General features: G+C 47.9%; 1 protein-coding gene across 1 annotated transcript; it reads left to right on the plus strand.

The window, feature by feature from the left end:
• The first annotated feature begins 8555 nt into the window (after nt 1-8555).
• Nucleotides 8556-18578, plus strand: LOC144785657 (uncharacterized). Its single transcript, XM_078664457.1, has 9 exons — nt 8556-9795; nt 10371-10463; nt 10768-10872; nt 11508-11617; nt 12168-12362; nt 14082-14244; nt 15487-15652; nt 16250-16344; nt 17119-18578. Exons 1-9 carry the CDS (start codon nt 8646-8648, stop codon nt 17202-17204), a joined length of 2163 nt encoding a protein of 720 aa, XP_078520583.1. The 5' UTR covers nt 8556-8645; the 3' UTR covers nt 17205-18578.
• Nucleotides 18579-18837: the final 259 nt, after the last annotated feature.

Below are 18837 nucleotides of genomic sequence, written 5' to 3' on the forward strand. Positions count from 1 at the left end.
GTTTTTTACAATTAAATTATTGAAAACGATCTTAAAAACAATGATATTCCTATAAATTATAATACTTACCGAAAAAACGATATTCCAGACAATGATATTTTTGCATCACAATATTTATGAATCAAGATATTTTATTTCTGATATTTCTCGTCTCCTGATATTTAAAATTCGATGTAAACATGATGAGGAAGTAGGAAGATTAGATAGAACGAGGGGCTGTAATAGAGCAAAATGATGAAGATAATGTTGTAATGGGAGTTTATAACATCATGTTTAGACCGATATTACTGGACCGCTGTGAAATATACAATTTTCCTCACATTTTCTACAAATGGTCTTATGCTGGAACCCAAAAGTCCCTGTGCTAATTAATATTCAATGTCTAATTAATGTCTGCCCAGTCTGACTGGTTCCACAGTGCTTTTTGGCAGATCACTTATTTATTTATTTATAAAGTTGTATATAGCGCGTTTAGTAGTGCACTCTAGCCCCTCCCCGCCCCCTTACTTGTTACTATTACCAAGCTAGAGAGAGAGAGGAGGTGGGAGGAAAAGAGTGAAAGAGAGGGTGGGAGAGAAAACGGAAGAGGGACAGATGCAGAGAGAGGGAGAGAGAGAGGAGGAAAGAGGGAAGGTGGAAGAGATAAAAGAAGATAGCGAGGGAGAGAGCGAGAGATAGAGGGAGAGAGCAAGAAAGAGAGGGCGAGGCAGTGAAAGAGAGTGAGAGACAGAGAGAGGAAGAAAGAGGGAAGGTGAAAGAGACAGTAGGTGAGATGGAGACACAGAGAGCAAGAGAGAGAGAGAACGTCAGAGGAAACGAGGGAAAGAAAGGAAGATAGAGAACGGGAAGGGACAGGTGCAGAGGGAGAGTGACGGGGATGTTGAAAATTAGTACGTTTTGGTGAACATTATCTGCGCCATCTTGCCTCTTCCCCTGATGCCACACTTTTGTCGTGCGCGCCCGCCATTTTTTTAAGATGCCCCGATCAGAACGAACCCTTTTGCATGCCGCTGGCCCCTGACATAGCCCTTCGCCTTCACTAAGCCTGCACGCTGACCACCCCCTGCTTGCACCTGCCTTGAGTCATAAACCCCTCTTCGGCGCTGCTCTGCCCCAGGCCCTCATCCTGTTCCCAGCGCGACACCTCCCTGCTTCCCTTTCATGATCTCCGGCCCTTAGATGCAAACCCCCTTTTTCCCCGTGTGCCCGTTTTGTCTTCCCCGTTCCCAGGCCGACACCCAGCTCTGCCGATACCATTCCTTGCCCCTCCCCGTACAATAGAAAGCTTCCCCCATCAAAGGATCCCCGGGTTGATCAAAGCCCCCACTCCATGAGATCCGATCAAACCCCCCACATTCCGTGAATCGGCGGAATATCCAGCTGCGTGATACTCATCACCTGTTGTGACTAGGGTGGGGACTTCAACTGTAAATGTGTGTGGGAACGGGCCCAAAGGGGAGTTCCGGGAATGTCTTTTCCATACATCAAAGCTTTAACGTGAATGTGTAATCTACAATAAAGTCATAAAACAGTGTATAAGAGGCCAGGCCTCAGAAATGTATCTAGAGCACCTCAGAACGATACCTTCTGTCCGTTTCGTTGTGTTCTCCTCCGGAGAGAATAAAAAAACCTTGTTTCCTGCTTTCCAGTCTCCAGCGCCTGCCTCTTCATTGATTAAATAACTAGAGGGTCACAGAGGCAATACCGCCGGGCAAATATCGATTGTCCCCGACCCGACTCAGGTTTTTACAGGGAGACAGAGAGAGGAAGAAACAGGGAAGGTGAAAGAGACAAAAAGTAAGAGAGAAAGTGAGAGGGAAAGAGAAATTGAGGGAGCGAAAGAACATAAGAGCCATATCTGGACGGCTTGAAAGGTTGAAATAAAATCAAGGTACAAAAGTGAACAGAATTGCCATTGCCAATGTTTGTTTATTAGGTAAGAAGTTTCAAGAGAATGTGAACCTTGCTTTATCCTCATCTGGATCCAGGGAGCAAAAATCCCAGGAGACAATGGTTTACTTGTAATGTAAATCACCCCCGTGTAGAGCTGACCTCTGACCTCCGTTTCCCAAGAGTTTCTGCTCATTTATGTCCCCATACACCAATGAAGGTCTGCACTGTCAGTGCTGACGTCACTGCAGACACTGGGGTGCGTGTGATGAGTGACAGGTGCCACCCTCTGAAGCTCTCCCATCTGAGGAGGAAGAAAGCTCTTTTTTCTGCGCCTTTGAGATGCTAAAAATAGGCTCCCGCCCGGGTGCCAATCGCGTGGGACAGGGCGTGGGGTGTTGATGGGCGGGAGGAGGGCAGGGTGCCCTGCTGGGGAGTGAGGAGATCCGGTAATTCCCAGATCACCTTCTAGGCACGTAGCTCCTCGTCTTTAGACTGTATAAAAGCTGCCCAAGAGCACAGGGTGAGAAAGAGGGACACCTGTGTCTGCTGGTACAGACCCAAGGTAAGCTCCCGCCAGAGACAGCAGAGGCACAGCCGAGACATCCGAGCATCTACAAGAGACGACAGGGGCACAGCAGAGACATCCGAGCATCCACCAGAGACGACAGGGGCACAGCAGAGGCACAGCCGAGACATCCGAGCATCCACCAGAGACGACAGGGGCACAGCAGAGACATCCGAGCATCTACAAGAGACGACAGGGGCACAGCAGAGACATCCGAGCATCCACCAGAGACGACAGGGGCACAGCAGAGACAGAGCCGAGACATCCGAGCATCCACCAGAGACGACAGGGGCACAGCAGAGACAGAGTCCGCATAAGTGTCCTTAAGACAGACGGGACGCCACAGGGACATAGCACAAAGCCGACATCCGAGCCGCCACCGGAGGCAGCAGAGCCGCAGGACCCACCACCACCCCGAGGCCGCATCCTCCAGAGACAGAGCAGGCAAGGAGAGCTGGTGGCCCAGTTTTGGGGTGCACATCTGGTGTCCCTGCATCGTCCTGCCAGAAGGTGCGTACATTAATTTCACATAATATATATATATGTGTAAAATATTAAACATTTTACATAGGTAATAATCAATTAAATAATGAATTCTCAATTACAAAATCAGCCTTTACTATTTTAATATGAATTATTAACTATCTTAAAAATAATTGTAATAATAATTATTTACTATGTTGCTGTTCCTGCCTTGTGCCCTGCTTTGTAATAACTTCATTTATGGACCCAAGCGCTTAAGTTGTGCCGGTGTTTGCCGGTGCTCGCCTCCAGGACTCGTATGAAACACCGGCACTTAGGTATGACAGTTCACTCCATGGTGGCGCTGCCTGCCCAGTTATTAACAATATAATCGCTGTGAGCGCTTTGTAAATCACATTCGTTAGGATGGTATAAGCGCCTCCACGTGAAATGACCGGGAGAGGGCACTCGTTAACCATCCAGGTAGCAGCAGGTGTAGCGCCTCATAACACGTCAGCCGTTTCTAAGTGCTGTAAATAAGAGGCGTTAGTACTAGAGAGTTTAATGGTTCCTCGTGGAAGTAAGTTGTCTCATGAGATATAAAGTTGTCCCTCAGATGTGGTGACCTGAAGTTCGATCCCGGCCAGGGCAGTCTCAGCATTTCATCCTTCGAGGGTCAGATAATTAGACGTTGTTAAAACGGGTGACTTTACGACCCGCTCTTTAAAAGGTCCATAAGAGGCAACATCTGATCTGTAAAGGGTTCTTCAGAAACACGTTTTTATGATGTTTAAAACTCACAGACTCCGTCGCAAGGGGAGCCGGGGGGGGGGGGGGGGGTGATCAGTCTAATCCTCATTTGAAATTACTGTTGAATTCTGTCTCTAAGGGAGTGATGAATGTCTGTCCCTTGTCTCACCGCACTCCCACCCTTCAGCACTTCTGACTGTCGGGATATTCTCCACGGCTTGTTCTGCAACGCAAAGTTTAGAGGCTTCAGTTCGTCCACGGAAATGCAGGGCCAACAGCTTTTGCCATTGAAAGGGGCGGCTGACCATTTGGCTTTACCAGTGCTTGCTACTGATGCGGAACAGAATTGTCTCCCCAAAAAGAAACAAACACGAACTGGCAAAACCAATAGGTGTGGGCTAATTTAGGTGAATGTTTCCTTGCACTTATAGCTGAACTTTGGAGGGCAAAATAAAGTTGGAAGATTCATGATCCTGGACCTTGCACAAGGCGCTACCTTCTTGTCCCTATGCGGTGCCTCTGCACGCACTGGTGGCTTAGCTTTAAGGGTTAACGCCCTTCTGCTTCCGTTCTTGAGCTTTAAGGCACAATATTTAATGAGGAAAGCCTTAAAAATCCTTCCATAATAGCTTTTTTTATATAGCTCTTCATGCCTTATGTCTGCCATTTCAAAGCACTTTACACAGTTAATGTTAAAAATGTGTATGGTTCACAGTTTAGCAAAGGATAACACCCCTCAACCCCCTCCCGCTGGACCTGCCCGCGCCCCTCTGGGCCCAAACTGCAGCATCCTTCGGCCGGGGCTGCTCCTGTCCGCGTGAACTGATGGTTAAGAGGAGTTTCTGACAAGTATAGCTGTGACGTCACACTGGTTTCTCATTCCTTCTCGAGACCCCCTCAGTGCGTGGCATGAAAAGCTCAGGGGGGCTCAAGCCAGCATGAAATGCCGATAGACACACGTGGTCCTGCAGAAGAGGTGGCGTAAAGGACGGTGCTAAAACCTACCTCTTTTCACGCCTGCACAATTTAGAATAACACACTCTCTGTAACTACACATTCTCAGAAGGATGAAAGACTGAGTGGATTTAAAATTGTGCCCTATGGGTGACAAGCAGTCGATGAATCCATTGACTCTTTACCAAACCTGCAGCAGGAAGAGAACAAAAGACATAATTATCAATTACAATATGCACTTTACATACAGTGTTGTCTTATCTCCTGGCATTTTAGGTCTGGTGTCAGCCAAGACCTTTCTATTTTACTACAATAAACACATGCTACACTTCCTTATTATAAAGCCTTCCAATGTGTGGTTGTTGCTCCTGTCAGTTGACTCTAAACCTCCAGCCAGACCCAGAGATGCAAAGTCCTCTCTTCACGGCTTCTCTTCCCAGGCTCAGCATCTTGTCTTCCATCATAGACACGCGAGGCCTGGCGTGGGGTCCATTTTACCTCGAGCCTTTCCCTCATCTGACATCCAGTCCTTCATCCATCTCACCCCTGCCTTTCCTTGACACATCTCCTGTCTCTACCCTCTCTCACCGCTCAGCGGCTCCTTTCTCACATCCTTTTCTTCTGTTTGAATAGCTTTATTAGCAATATATTAATACATAAAGATACCAGCAATATATAGAAAGAATTAAATTACAGCAATATAACAAATGAATTGGCTGATACCTGGAAGAAAAGAGTAAAATCAATTTGTGGAATTTTATATAAGGTGGGAGGAAAGGGGGGGCAAAAGAGGGGTAAGAAGGGGAGGAGAGGGAATACTAACACTGTGGTATAAAGAAATAAAACAGAGAAAAGCATACTAGATTAAATACTGTAAATACATAAATATAAATTGTCTAATGAGTAAATACATATATTGGGTGGATAATGAAGAACAGAGATAATATCCATCCTTTTCTAATCTCATCTTCCATCTATCCCTACTCCAAACCTAACGCAGGCCCTTCGCAGGTCTACCTTCTCGCCCTTTCTCCATCTCAGTTCCTGACCCACCCTCACTTCACCCCCAGTTCTTACCCCAGCTGTCCTCCACGCCTCACTTCCTGCATGGTAGTGATCTCACTTCCTGCCCATTCCTACTCTCACCTTCTTTCTGTGTCTACCCCACCTCCTGCCCTCCTCTTTCATTGCCTCACTTCCTGCACGGTAGTGATCTCACTTCCTGCCCATTCCTACTCTCACCTTCTTTCTGTGACTGTCCCGCCTCCTGTCCTCCTCTTTCATTGCCTCACTTCCTGCATGGTAGTGATCTCACTTCCTGCCCATTCCTCATCTCACCTTCTTTCTGTGTCTATCCCGCCTCCTGCCCTCCTCTTTCTTGGCCTCACTTCCTGCATGGTAGTGATCTCACTTCCTGCACATTCCTACTCTCACCTTCTTTCTGTGGCTGTCCCACCTCCTGCCCTCCTCTTTCATTGCCTCACTTCCTGCATGGTAGTGATCTCACTTCCTGCCCATTCCTACTCTCACCTTCCTTCTGTAGCTGTCCCGCCTCCTGCCCTCCTCTTTCATTGCCTCACTTCCTGCCCATTCCTACTCTCACCTTCTTTCTGTGGCTGTCCCGCCTCCTGCCCTCCTCTTTCATTGCCTCACTTCCTGCCCATTCCTACTCTTACCTTCCTTCTGTAGCTGTCCCGCCTCCTGCCCTCCTCTTTCATTGCCTCACTTCCTGCCCATTCCTACTCTCACCTTCTTTCTGTGGCTGTCCCACCTCCTGCCCTTCTCTTTCATTGCCTCACTTCCTGCATGGTAGTGATCTCACTTCCTGCCCATTTCTACTCTCACCTTCCTTCTGTAGCTGTCCCGCCTCCTGCCCTCCTCTTTCATTGCCTCACTTCCTGCCCATTCCTACTCTCACCTTCCTTCTGTGGCTGTCCCGCCTCCTGCCCTCCTCTTTCATTGCCTCACTTCCTGCATGGTAGTGATCTCACTTCCTGCCCATTCCTACTCTAACCTTCTTTCTATGGCTGTCCCGCCTCCTGCCCTCCTCTTTCATTGCCTCACTTCCTGCATGGTAGTGATTTCACTTCCTGCCCATTCCTCCTCTCACCTTCTTTCTGTGGCTGTCCCGCCTCCTGCCCTCCTCTTTCATTGCCTCACTTCCTGCCCCCTCTCAGCCTCCTCCATTCCTCATTGTACCTTTGCTTCTTGGTCCTCTAGGTTTGCCCTCACCATGGAAGGCTTCGCCTCTGTGTACTACAGTGAACCCGCCGTCCTGGGCTTCCTCGCCAACGTCATCAGCGCCTTCCTGGTGGCGCTACAGAACTTCGCTTCGTTCCACACCAAGGTGAACGCTGAAGGGGTGGAGAACACCCTTGCAGGTGAGCATGGGGCTGGCTCAGTACCAGGGAGGGCTGGGGAAGGACTGCAAGATCCTGGGGGTCAGAGTGAGCACCCGAGGGACAGCGAGCATCCTGGGAGGTGAGCATACGGGGTGGTGGTAGTAAGAAGCATCTCCGGGTAATGTCTTCAAGACCCTGGGCGCCATCTCAGATCTTCTTACTTTGGTTCAAGTTGAGGCTGTTTCCGGGGTTGATTCCAAAAGCTCAGTCCTGGTTGGTTGTCTGAACCCTCAGCTTCCTTCTCCCACTGCACTTCTTGCGTCTGTCAAAGTCCAAGGGGTGCTTGAAAGACCTACATTGGCCGCTTCTTCCAGCTCCTGTAGTGGTCATGAGCATTGGTCAGGCCCATGGAGCAGTGCATGCTGGGACTTCACCCTGATTGGCTGCAATGATCTGGATCTGTGGTGGCAGCACAGGGCTGAGGGGTGGAGGGCAGCCTGGTCTGGGGGTCCTGGGTTTGTCATCCTTGAACCTTCAGGTGCTGCTGTCTCAGGTGGGACCCCTCTTCCTCCAGTCTTGAGAGACTCCACAGGTCTCTCTCTTCCAAAGAGACATCGAAAAGAAGGGTTCGGATCCTCTCTCATTGGGTTTGGCACTGATGGGTTTAGAGTTGGCTGCATTGTTTTAAAATCAGGACGTGATGTATTGTATCCTCTGGTGTATGTTCGCTGTTAATTGTTTGTGTTGGTATTTTTCCAGCAAAGCCATCTTTTGCAGGTGTGTGCTTTGTTCACGATTAACAACAACTATAAACAAGTAGTCAAATATTAAAAAGGGTACTGTGGAAGTGATCAATGGTTATGAGGTTTAAGGGCATTTGTGTGCACACAAACATTTTCACCCATGTACACACAAAGATTCAAATACACACACACACACACACAAACACGCACACACACACACAAACAAACACACACACACACACACACACGCACACACACACATAGAGAACCAAACACACACACAAACAAACACACACACACACACACACACACACAACTCACACACACACAGAGAACCAAACACACACACACACACACACACATATAACCTCAGACTAACACAGAGACAAACACAGAAAGACTAACAGATACATATACGGACACACTGTGCACACTCATGCACAAACCCAAAGTAATACAAAGACTTAGACAGAAATGCAAAAAGTCTGGCAGAAACACACACTACACAGACGGACAGGCACAGCGTCAGACACACACATAGACACACTCACTTTGCATTCCAGGAGGTCCTGTTACCGCAAATGAAAATTGTATTTAATGTCTTCCGATTTCTGCTTTGCAGGAGTTCACCTGATCCTGATTGGAGGACTGACGCAACTCGTCGCAGGCTTTCTCTGTTTCCGGAAGTATGATCACCTGGGGAGCACCGCCTTTGTCTCTTTCGCCGCCCTCTGGAGCAGCTACGGGGCCACCCGCATCGTTCTAGGAGCCTACCCCTCCATTATCAACAGCACACAGGATACAAACAATTCCATTGACCAATCCATCATGGCCTCCTCTCCTCTCCCAGTCACCGAGAGTGCCGTGGCCGGGCTGGTGGCATATACGGTCATCGCCTTCATCCTCTCCTTCTGCTCGGCCACTGTCAACTACATCATGCCCTTCGTCTTCGGTGCCCTCACCCTCACGTTGGTCTTCGAGGCCGTTGGACTCTTCGGTCAGTGGGCGCTGGTCGTGTCCGGGGTCTTTGAGCTTCTCATTGTCTTGCTGGGGTTCTATGGAGCCACCGCTCTGCTCCTGAAGGGTCTAACGCAGAGGTATGTCCTCCCTGGCTTCGGCAATTCTCTGTTCAGCGTCTTACTTCTAGGCACCGCTAACAGCAAGACTTCCAGCAGCATCGGCGAGGAGAAGAAGAAGAATTCCAAGTACGCAGAGCCCATGGCCCTGGGACACATCGCGGACGCTGTGGCCGCTTTCATCTTTGCCTTTTACGGCTCTGGGTACATGAAGACCTTCTACGTTGGTGCCATATGGGTCAGCATCAATGCCTTCTCCCAGCTCTGCGCGAGCTACTACAGTTACCTGCGTGACGACGTCTACAACACCACCAAGTTTGGCCTCCACAGCCTGTTCTGGCTGGTGATGTCCTGGGAAGAGTTCACGTTGACCGTTTTCCTCTCGACGGACGATGTGGGCGGGAGCCGAGCGGGCATGGTGGGGAGTTGGTTCTTCCTGGTCACCGCTTGCATCCTCTGTGTCATGTCCTTCAATAGGGACCTTCTGGAGGTGCTTCAGAATGCCGGCTTCCTCCTCCTCACGGTCTCCACCATCCAACAGATCCCCCTCCTGGGCTCCCGCGTCTTCTTCGCGGTGGCCTGCAGCCTCTACACGGCGATCTCCCTCTACGCCACCTTCGCCAGCCTCATTAACTCCATAGCCGATAAAGCTCTGATCCCTCTTGGCAACCAAGTGATGTCATCCGTGACATTTCAAAGATTGCTTCTGGGTCTGAGGCGCGTGACCGGCAGATCCAAAGAAGAAGACCTTGAGGACCAGGGCACCAGCAGCCAGCTCCCCGATGCTCTGTTCTTCATCTGCAACGGATTGGCCTCCTTGTCTGCCATCCAGGGGTCCCTCAGTGACCCCACTAGAGCCCACCTCTCCATCCCTTGGGTGCTGATCCCAGGCGCTCTCTTCCAGTTGTACGTCTCCAGGATCGTGGTCCAGAGAGGGCGAAGATTTGGGGCGGTCCTGCCCTTCTGTTACGCCGTGGTGTGGGCTACCTGGACCTGGCTACGGTTCGCAGGTAAATATTTCTTTGTTGTTCTAATGCACGTATGAAAAGGTATTTACAAACCAAGCTACTGACCTTGACTGTTTTAGGGTCCTTGAGGACATGGTTGTCATTTTATTAAAACCATAGAGTTGCGGACAGTGCCCAGAGTCACACACTTAGTGAACACACCAAGAGAGCCAACAGTATCTTAGAGTTTTCATCAAACAAAGACCAAATATGCCTTTGAAAGCATATTGCTCAATATATGTTTACTAGAAAGTGGTTGGCACTAGACATTAATAGAGGTATGTTTATTAAATCATCAAATAATTCAAGACTCTATAAGGTGTAGAGAAATATTCCTACAGTACAGTAATACATACATGTATTTTGCACAACATACTCTACTGTAACAAGAGAAATAACTAAAAGATCTAAAACCGCGACATGAAATATAAGATGTTAAGCGCTTAAGTACTGTGAAGTGCCTCATATTGGTTTAAGTCATAGATAAGTCTTGTTTTGAAGGAAGATGATGACATTCCCCTATCCATGTGCTCTTGACTGTGAGTTAACGCCCTCTTTTCTGTCTTCCCCCCTCCCAGGTCCCTTGTTGAATATCGACATTGCCAGTCGTGGTGAATTCGCCCTCGGTGCCGTCGCCTTCCTCATTGTCAACGCCTTCCTCATGGTTTTGGGTAAGTCGGCTCAGGCGGTGGTTGATGGTCCATCTCCTCAGTGCACGCTGAAGGACCAGCGGCCCGAGGAGATGGATGGTCGTCCAACCTTAGTGGGTTTGGATTGATCCGTATGATTGAATGAATCCATACAATGGTGCCGGCCACATTCCCGCTGTCCACCTAGGACCCTCTGTGGTCCATGCACACCACTTGTGGTGCACCCCCCTCTTTAATGAGGGAAGAAAGTCACTGCAGCCCCAGCCAGCCTCTGATGTCTGTTGCTTCTGGTCCCTAAAGCCCTCTACTTCTTCTCATCCCACAGTCGCCTACGCCAACGTGGTCTTCTTCCTGCTGGCCCTGCTGATGGAAGCCGCCGTCACCTGCTTCCTGCTCTTCACCTTGGAGCGACTGCCCCTGCCGCTCGAGAGTAAGTGGTCAATGAAGGAATGAACGTGTCCAGGGCTGTGGGTGGCTCTCGCTGGCCATTGATAGAGGCAGCTCTGGGGTTCAATTGAGTATCTAGTCCATCACCAAGGCCAACCTCAATTATCAAGGCTCTTGTGTGTTTCTGCAGAACTGGAAACTTAGAAAAATAATTTTTTTAATAAAGCAAGAGACTTCATTAGAATATCGTTCATGATTGCATCAGTAATGGTTCCCTCCAGAAGTAAACTGGATTGAAGGAAGACGAGGTGGTTCACTGTCAGATGATTGCCTCTGAAATGCCCATCGTGTGATGCACTGTGTCTGGAGCATCTCAGGTGTGGCGAAAGCTGCTTTAATACTGTGAGCATTTAGCAGATGAAAGATGAATCAGGATGAGGCCATATGGCATATAGGACAGAGCTGCTACTCTAAGTGTCTTATAACATCTCCTGATAAATTTCCTGCTAGTGTATCAACTCAGGCCTTCATGCTCTTCAGCATTCGTGGCTTACAGTGATGTACTTGTGTCTTACAGTGTTGTACGTGCTCATGGTATACGTGTTTGGATTCTGGACTTTGTTCTAAATGTGAGTCTCGGTTGAGTTTGCCTGACGTTGCCTCTCTTTGTTCCTCCAGTTGCAGTGTTGTCCGTCTTCAGCTCCATCTGCGTCTACGGGGCAGCGGCATCTCTCGGAAACTGCCTCTTCAACAAGGACCTTATTCCCATGGGACCCCCTCTAGTCAAGGTAAAGTGAGGATGGACATATCTGCCATGGTAGTGTCCCCTCCATCCAAGGATGTACCACCCCCGCTATATCCCTGAGAATGCCCACCCGTCTACTCTCTGCAACTAACTGAGCCCACTCAAGGACAGTGCCCTACCCGACTATTTATACCTGACAGAGCTCACCCAGGCATGATGACCTACCCCACTGTCTATACGTGAGCAAGCCCACCCAGAGGCGGTGCCCTCCCCCACTGTCTGTACCTGATAGAGCCCACCCAAGGGATAGTACTACCCATCTCTCTCTGACCAAATCCACCCAGAGGCAGCAGCCTACACTCACACATTCTCAATTCCTAGCAGAGGTGACCATGAGTCAGTGCCTCAGACAGAGCCCACCACCTACCCCACTGTCTGTACCTGACAGAGCCCACCCAGGGACGGTGCCCTACCCCACTGTCTGTACCTGACAGAGCCCACCCCAGGGATAGTACTCCAGGGATGTGTGTGTATCCTGCATTGGAGCTGTGGAAGACGCTGCTTCAGTCTGTCTCTGCTCTGCATCTTTTTAGGAAATGAAGCCCAAGGAGAGAGTCGAAGTGTCCAGCTCCTGCGTGTGTCCTGATTCCCGCCGCACCAGCAGTCTCAGGACCATCGCCGCCCTGCTGGATGATGGTGGGGTGTGTGGGGTCCCCACGGACACAGTGTATGCCCTGGCAGCCTCCTGCAAACACCCTCAGGCCATCCAGAAGATTTACACCATCAAGGTAAGCATGCACCACAGCACACAGAGCGTTAAGATCCCATAAACTGTACAAAAGCGAAGCCTACTGACTTTGTCATTGCTATGTTGATGAACACTTTTTATCAAACCAAGTGATTAGCTTGGTGAGATCTTTCTTGCCCTTGTTTTGTTTCACCCTTTGTTGCATCTAAGAGCACGCATGGCCAGGATATTATCAAGCCTCATTCTTTCCAGAGAATCTTCTCATTACTATTAACATGTAAATAGAGAAGGGGAGATAAGACCAGCATACCTCCTCCCTAAACTAAACGCGACAACACAAAAAGGTACGGTAGATCAAGTTAAAGGAGGATTTCTTCTCCTATTTGCGAATTCAAGTCCGAGCCCAATTTGGACGTCACAGGAATTCTGTCGGATCATGCGGAAAGACCAATCTTTTGGCAGAGGAAACCTCACACACAGCTTGTGTCATACTTCATCATCGGCAACCTCTCCCCACCCTGGTAGGACAGTGCCACCAGGGCGGACTCAAACTCCTGGTGGACTCGAACGAAAGAGGGAGTTTGTAGATAAATATCTAGTGGACCGATGTCGGGATCCAGATCATTCAAAAATACATTGGAATACCTCAGTATATCACCTTTAATATTGAGGACCTTAGGTATATCTAGAAAAAATCAATGAGATGGTAAGTGAGAGCAATGGCTCAAACCAGCTCTCTAAGCCAACATGTTTCTGCCAACTATAGTTAGCGTATATAGCTCTTGGGCATTCTCCAGGGCCAAGGATCTCTATTGGACTGGCCAATATGCCAAATGCAAATTTGGCCATCGTGCTTCCAAACCTGAAAAGACCGCACCGTCGCCCAGCCGCGAGACAAATGTGTGACTAAAGAGGACATCATCCTCTCCAAGAACAGGGAGCCGGGAGGAGTAGCACCCAGGTTTAATGTTGACTATAGTGATGGGCTGGTCTGGTCGTTATCTGCTCTACAGATACTTTAAGGTGACAGCTGAGAACAGCTAAATAGGGATCTTAAGTCTCTGCAAAAAGCTCAGATTGCAAAGGCCCTACTATTAATTTAAGGTTTCAAAAACAGCCTCAATTGTCCATTCAAAATTCACTCCTGTAGTTGTCAGTGGAAAAGTGGGCAAAGTGTTACTTGACTTGTCCCAGTAATGTTGTCAGAAAAATGAAATCTAGTGTCTACTCAAAGATCAGGAAAGAACAACCCTCTTCAATAATTGTGAAAACCAAGATTCAAATTTAAAAACAAACGAAGAGGCCCCTTACCTTTCCTTACAAGGTTCAAAATTTCACTGATCCTTGTCATATTGTAGATGATGTCCCCTCCAGTGATCTCTTAGGGTCATCAGAATCTAGAGACACTTAGATCAATATAAAGCACACACTAATTCTCAGAGGCTCAGCTAAGGGTACTGTGAATGCACTTTAACTCTAATGTTTGACTTTTTAGAGCTTAGTCCACTCCTTATCATGTATAAACGAGCTATTGCTAGGCTAGACACTACTCTGTGTCCTGTTTACAGACCGGGGACTGTAGCATTCTAGGATAAGTTTGTACTATTGATCAAGTGTCACAGTTGCCCCATGATCCCTCCCCGGGTCTTGTGCTATGATGCTTCAGCAGCAGAGCGGTCCCTCTTATGATGCTTCAGGAGCGGGGCGGTCCCTCTCCTCATGCTAAACACCCCCTCTGCTTCTCTCTTGTCTCCCTTAGGACCGACCCTCGGAGAAGCCCATCTGTATCTGCATCTCCCACCTCGGCCAGCTGCGGAACGTGAAGCCCCCATTTAGCCCTCTCCTGTGGGACTTCATGGAGAGTGTCTACCCCGGGGGCATCAGCTGCATCGTTCAGAAAGGAGAGTGGCTCAAGAGATTGGGTGAGTATCATCTCCGCCATCTTCCTAGAGGAAGCTCTGTATGGATTTCCTACTCTAGCGACTTGCGGCTTCGGGGTGGAGTCGTGAAATAGAACTGGGTGGTGCATATTTCAGGACCAATTACTGCTCCACTTCCATACACAATGTGCTTTGCTATCCCAACTATTGATCTCATGTACTTATGCGCTCACCAGCGTCATACACCATCATGGTGTCTACAGACCCTCATCTCACCCCGTTTGCAAACCATGATTCAACCTCCCACATAAAGACTCCTCTGATATGACTGTAGCATACCTAGCTCATGTTTCTTGGAGCACAATGCTCTTAAGCTCTCCTTACCTCACAGGCATTCCATCCATCAGTTTGTGTGCTCTTCCCCCACTACCTGATTCACTCAACCCTAGTCCAATTCACCCTTTATTGTGTACAGGGCCTCATCTCCACTGGCTCCTGAATCCATAGAATAGGGTGCATACAATCACGTGGATTCTCCAGTCCCTCATCTCACTTAGCATTACAGAATGTCCACATTCAGTAAACCCTCAAATTGTCCACAGAAGTGCTTCTCTCTTAGCCCCTGCCTCCCTATATCAATGGTGATGCACCCCACTCTAGTGGGGGGACATTGCCACATCCTCCTCCTCCTATGATCTTGGTCTAGGGTCCATCCACCCCGCCCCATGGCCATTACCACGCATAGCTGGACCCTACTCTAGTGCACCCAAGGTTTCTACAGCACTTCCTTTCACCTGGCACTTGCATTTCTAGGTCATGGTCCATAAACGCTCATGTGATTGATAAACCCTTGCGTCACTTGACTCCTGCATCCTTAAACCCCAGCCCATAAACCCCCTGGTGTTTGACAGGTGACCCTCATTTCACACGGCTCCTACTTCCACATACCATGACCAATGTATCCATGAAGACTAGCGCACACCCCCTCATCTCACCCCGCTCTTGTATTCCTCGATCAGTGGTCCATGGTGTCTCCCGGCCCTTGTCTAGTCTGATCTGTAGACCACGGCTCATGCACCCACATGGCTTCCCACGCCCACACCTCAGCCAGCTGATGAAAGTCTTGATCACGACCAATCCAGCTCTGTGATCCTCTCTCATCAGAGCCACGAGGCGAGCTCTGTATGGAGCGCTCTATAAAGACATAGTCAGTCAACCACTGACCACTCATTCCCTTGAGCCTGAACTGCTGCTAAAAGACGCCTTTGTTTCCTCTCTTACCAGGGGTCGGACTGGCATATGACATTGTGGGCACCAAGGACTCCATTATGATCAGAGTGCCAGACCATAGTATCTGTGCACACCTTACGGACATGACCGGCCCCCTGGCTATCACCTCAGCCAACCCAAGCGGGGAGAGCGACAGCACCCACCATGACATGGTCACCTCGTAAGTATCCGTTCAAGACAGAGGGGCTGAGAGCAGAGTGTGGGAGAGGCTGTGGGTTGGTGGCTTGCAGGGAGATGAGGTTAGAGCCAGGGAGGAGATGGATAAGGAATGGATGTTATGAGAATTGATTAGTCTTTTGACTGACATGTGAATAGCAAAGCAGCGTGTAAACGACAACTGATATAAACCGATTTGTAATCTAGTTTGTATTAAACTGTAGGGTTGAACCACATCTGTATTGTAAGTGTATGTATTCCTAGATAACTGGGTAATGAAATTGTAAAAAGTTATTTAATACTCCCCGTCTAAAGATAGACACCCTCTGGATATTTATTATATTTCTCTGTTCCATGAGCAGACCAGTCCAACCTGGTGGATTGGAGTGTGTGCAGCTAATGTTTTCTCACACATGGCTTTCATTCTCTAAATTACCCTAATTGTCATCCACTTTTAATGTAGTTGGGTGCAGTTATACTTGCCGGGCTCATTGTAGGCTGTCCTCATCATGTTGATGATCAGATTAGGTAGATGTTCTTTGTCGATTCCTATTACAAGAGCTCATACAGAGGTCTGTGTTTCTCTCCATCTTTGCGACAGGCGTTTGAGTCACAAGTTGGAGGGAGTGCTGTGCGATGGGGACTCCAACGAGTTGGTGGGCTCCACCGTGGTGAACTGCCTGAAGATAGATGAAGGTGAGTCTAGTGCGGGTGCTTAATTCGATCCCATTACTGTTCCCCCGGACTCTAATTTGTCTCATGATACAGAGTCACCAGACTGGGATTTGTAAGCTGGTGACATGCCTGTGTCCCTCTGCAAAGAGAGTTTTAAACAAACACAAGAATGAAAGAATGAGGGACTCAAGGGAGATATGCTATATACAGCTATAAGATTCAAGGTTTTCAGCATGAATGGGTTATTGAAATATGTATTTTTCAGCTCCGGATGGAGCTTTTCAGCCTTTTTGGAGTATGCATGCAGCATGAGAATTTACCACATCCCCCCTGTGAATAGCCATCTACAAAATAATGTAATTTGTTTTGCAAAAGTTCATGAAAATTATGCAAAATTATGTGAATTTTGTGAAATGGGGTTTGCCAGTATCTTGTGAAAATTTTCTGTGAGGGTTTACCTCATATAAAATGAATGTGAGGTATTGGCAGGAGACTAGTTCTACAGAAACTGTCTCTTGACAAGATATTTTGTGCATGAACTAGTGTCTCTCTAGTTGTGCAAAATATCATAAATTTTGCAAGCGTAATTTCAGTTTTGCACAGATCTACTTATGATCCCACCTCTCACCATAAAAAGGCTCTTCTAAGCAAGAAGGAAGAAGACAGGGCTGCTGATTGAGAGCCCTTTCACATCCTAGGAGGGTGATACCCATCCTTTCCCAACCAGCTCACTTGTCGCCTTTGGTCGATCCTCAGAGGTCTTTATCTGCTGACACTGTACTTCTTTCTTCACAGGCATCCTGACCATCGTTAGGGAGGGCTGCGTGCCCACTGCCCACGTCATGCAGACATTTGAGCGGGTGAAGAACGCGCTGGCATGAGGATGCGTGGACACGCATTGAACATCGATAAGCCAGCTGTTTCCAGATAACCACATCAGCAGTATCAATTCTCAACTTAAGCCAATGTGATTTTGCATTTTCCAGTTTTGAAATAGCCATATAAGAACCTTATTGCCTGGCTGTCATTTAAAGGGATATATGTCTCAATATAATACGGCCTCATGAAGAAGGATTTCCTGTACCTAGTGGCTAGGGTCAACAGTGTTTGAAATTTATGAAAACATTTGGAAAAAAGTCTATTTTTGTAATATATCCTACTCACATGGGTGCATCATGTCCTCCAACCTTCCTGGTTCTCAGGGTGATCACCGTCAGTGTCGTTGACGATGTCTTCTGGAGAAGGCTCCCCCAATCCATGCGCGGTACCAGACGCCGACATTTTGTACAGAATGTGAAATATTTTATAATGTCTGATCCTATAGTGCATTTTTTCTAATAATGTTATTTATAATCATTTATTATAGTTCAAATCTGATGCGGGCATCAATGATGAATTCTATTTATTTTGGTACATGAAGGACTGATTCTATGGACTCTCCTGGTGGACTCACAGGTACAATATGTGTAGAGTCGGCTCCACAGGCTGAGCGGCAGCTCTTATGTATGGACTCCTCTGATTGGAGGGTTACCAAGGAGGTCCATTTGGGAGGGTGACCTTATTTTTAAAAATATTGTGGCTCAAAGTTTTTGAATATTTATTAAAACGTTTGTCTCTTGAACTAAATCTTATCAATGGAAAGAAATAATAGAAATGTACTTGAGTGTGCGATCACGCCTGTAGGGCGGACTTTGCCGCTATGATGTGTCTGTGTCTTGATAGTCCCAGACTTACATTTGTCTCTCATAGGGACACTTACCTTAAGGGGACAGGATTTTAAAAATAAAAAATGGCTTTGGTTTGTACCCCGTCTCTCACCACGATTGATTGAGGAAAGAAGAACGCATCTGGTGGACATGGGGGGCAGAGAGACTGTGTCCTTCCACTCTGTGTAGGGTCCAATCTGCACCCTCCCCCCCTTAGAAACACTGAGTGTAGGTCGTACTGTGAATTATAGATGTGAAGATCCCACAGAGATGAAGAAAGATGCTTTAAGATGTATACGGTGTGCCTATCAATGTGGCAATGCCACTGCAGTGGGACACATAATTTATTGTCCAACCTTTTACACTATTTAATGTTTTCATGGAAATGTTTTTCTAGTAAATCACTTTCAATGGTACTGTTTTAAAATATTTAATGTATTTGATTGTGTGTTTGTCAGTATAGGTTTATTGTCCGTATCTTTTCAAATCACTGTTCATCCATATGTTGTGTGCCTTGTTTTGTCAATAAAGCAGTAAAAAACAGACATATATCTGAGTTTCTGAGTGTGGTGCATCAAAGCTGTGTTCAGTCCAGGTTTATCCATGAACACAAACATGTCTCTCAGGACCGAAGGCGGAGCTGGAATCCAAGCGGATAGACCCAACTCCCCTACCCCCCCAAAGGCTGACACTCCTGGCACATACATACAGCACAGCCACTCCGGATCAGGCCTTGGGGCAACGCAGAGCAGCATAAAGGCATCCTTGTCACCAGGGGGTGACTAAAATATGACCTCTCCGGCCCCCA

Source organism: Lissotriton helveticus, chromosome 10 (genome assembly GCF_964261635.1).
Source record: "Lissotriton helveticus chromosome 10, aLisHel1.1, whole genome shotgun sequence".
NCBI classification, from domain to species: domain Eukaryota; kingdom Metazoa; phylum Chordata; class Amphibia; order Caudata; family Salamandridae; genus Lissotriton; species Lissotriton helveticus.

What these genes read in the sequence shown, in the direction of transcription:
- LOC144785657 (XM_078664457.1), top strand. Translation starts at nt 8,646, where the DNA reads ATGCCCTTCGTCTTCGGTGCCCTCACCCTCACGTTGGTCTTCGAGGCC. An exon ending in CGCCTTCCTCATGGTTTTGG is followed by an intron (nt 10,464 to 10,767) that starts GTAAGTCGGCTC and finishes CTCATCCCACAG; the next exon opens with TCGCCTACGCCAACGTGGTC. An exon ending in CACCATGACATGGTCACCTC is followed by an intron (nt 15,653 to 16,249) that starts GTAAGTATCCGT and finishes TCTTTGCGACAG; the next exon opens with GCGTTTGAGTCACAAGTTGG.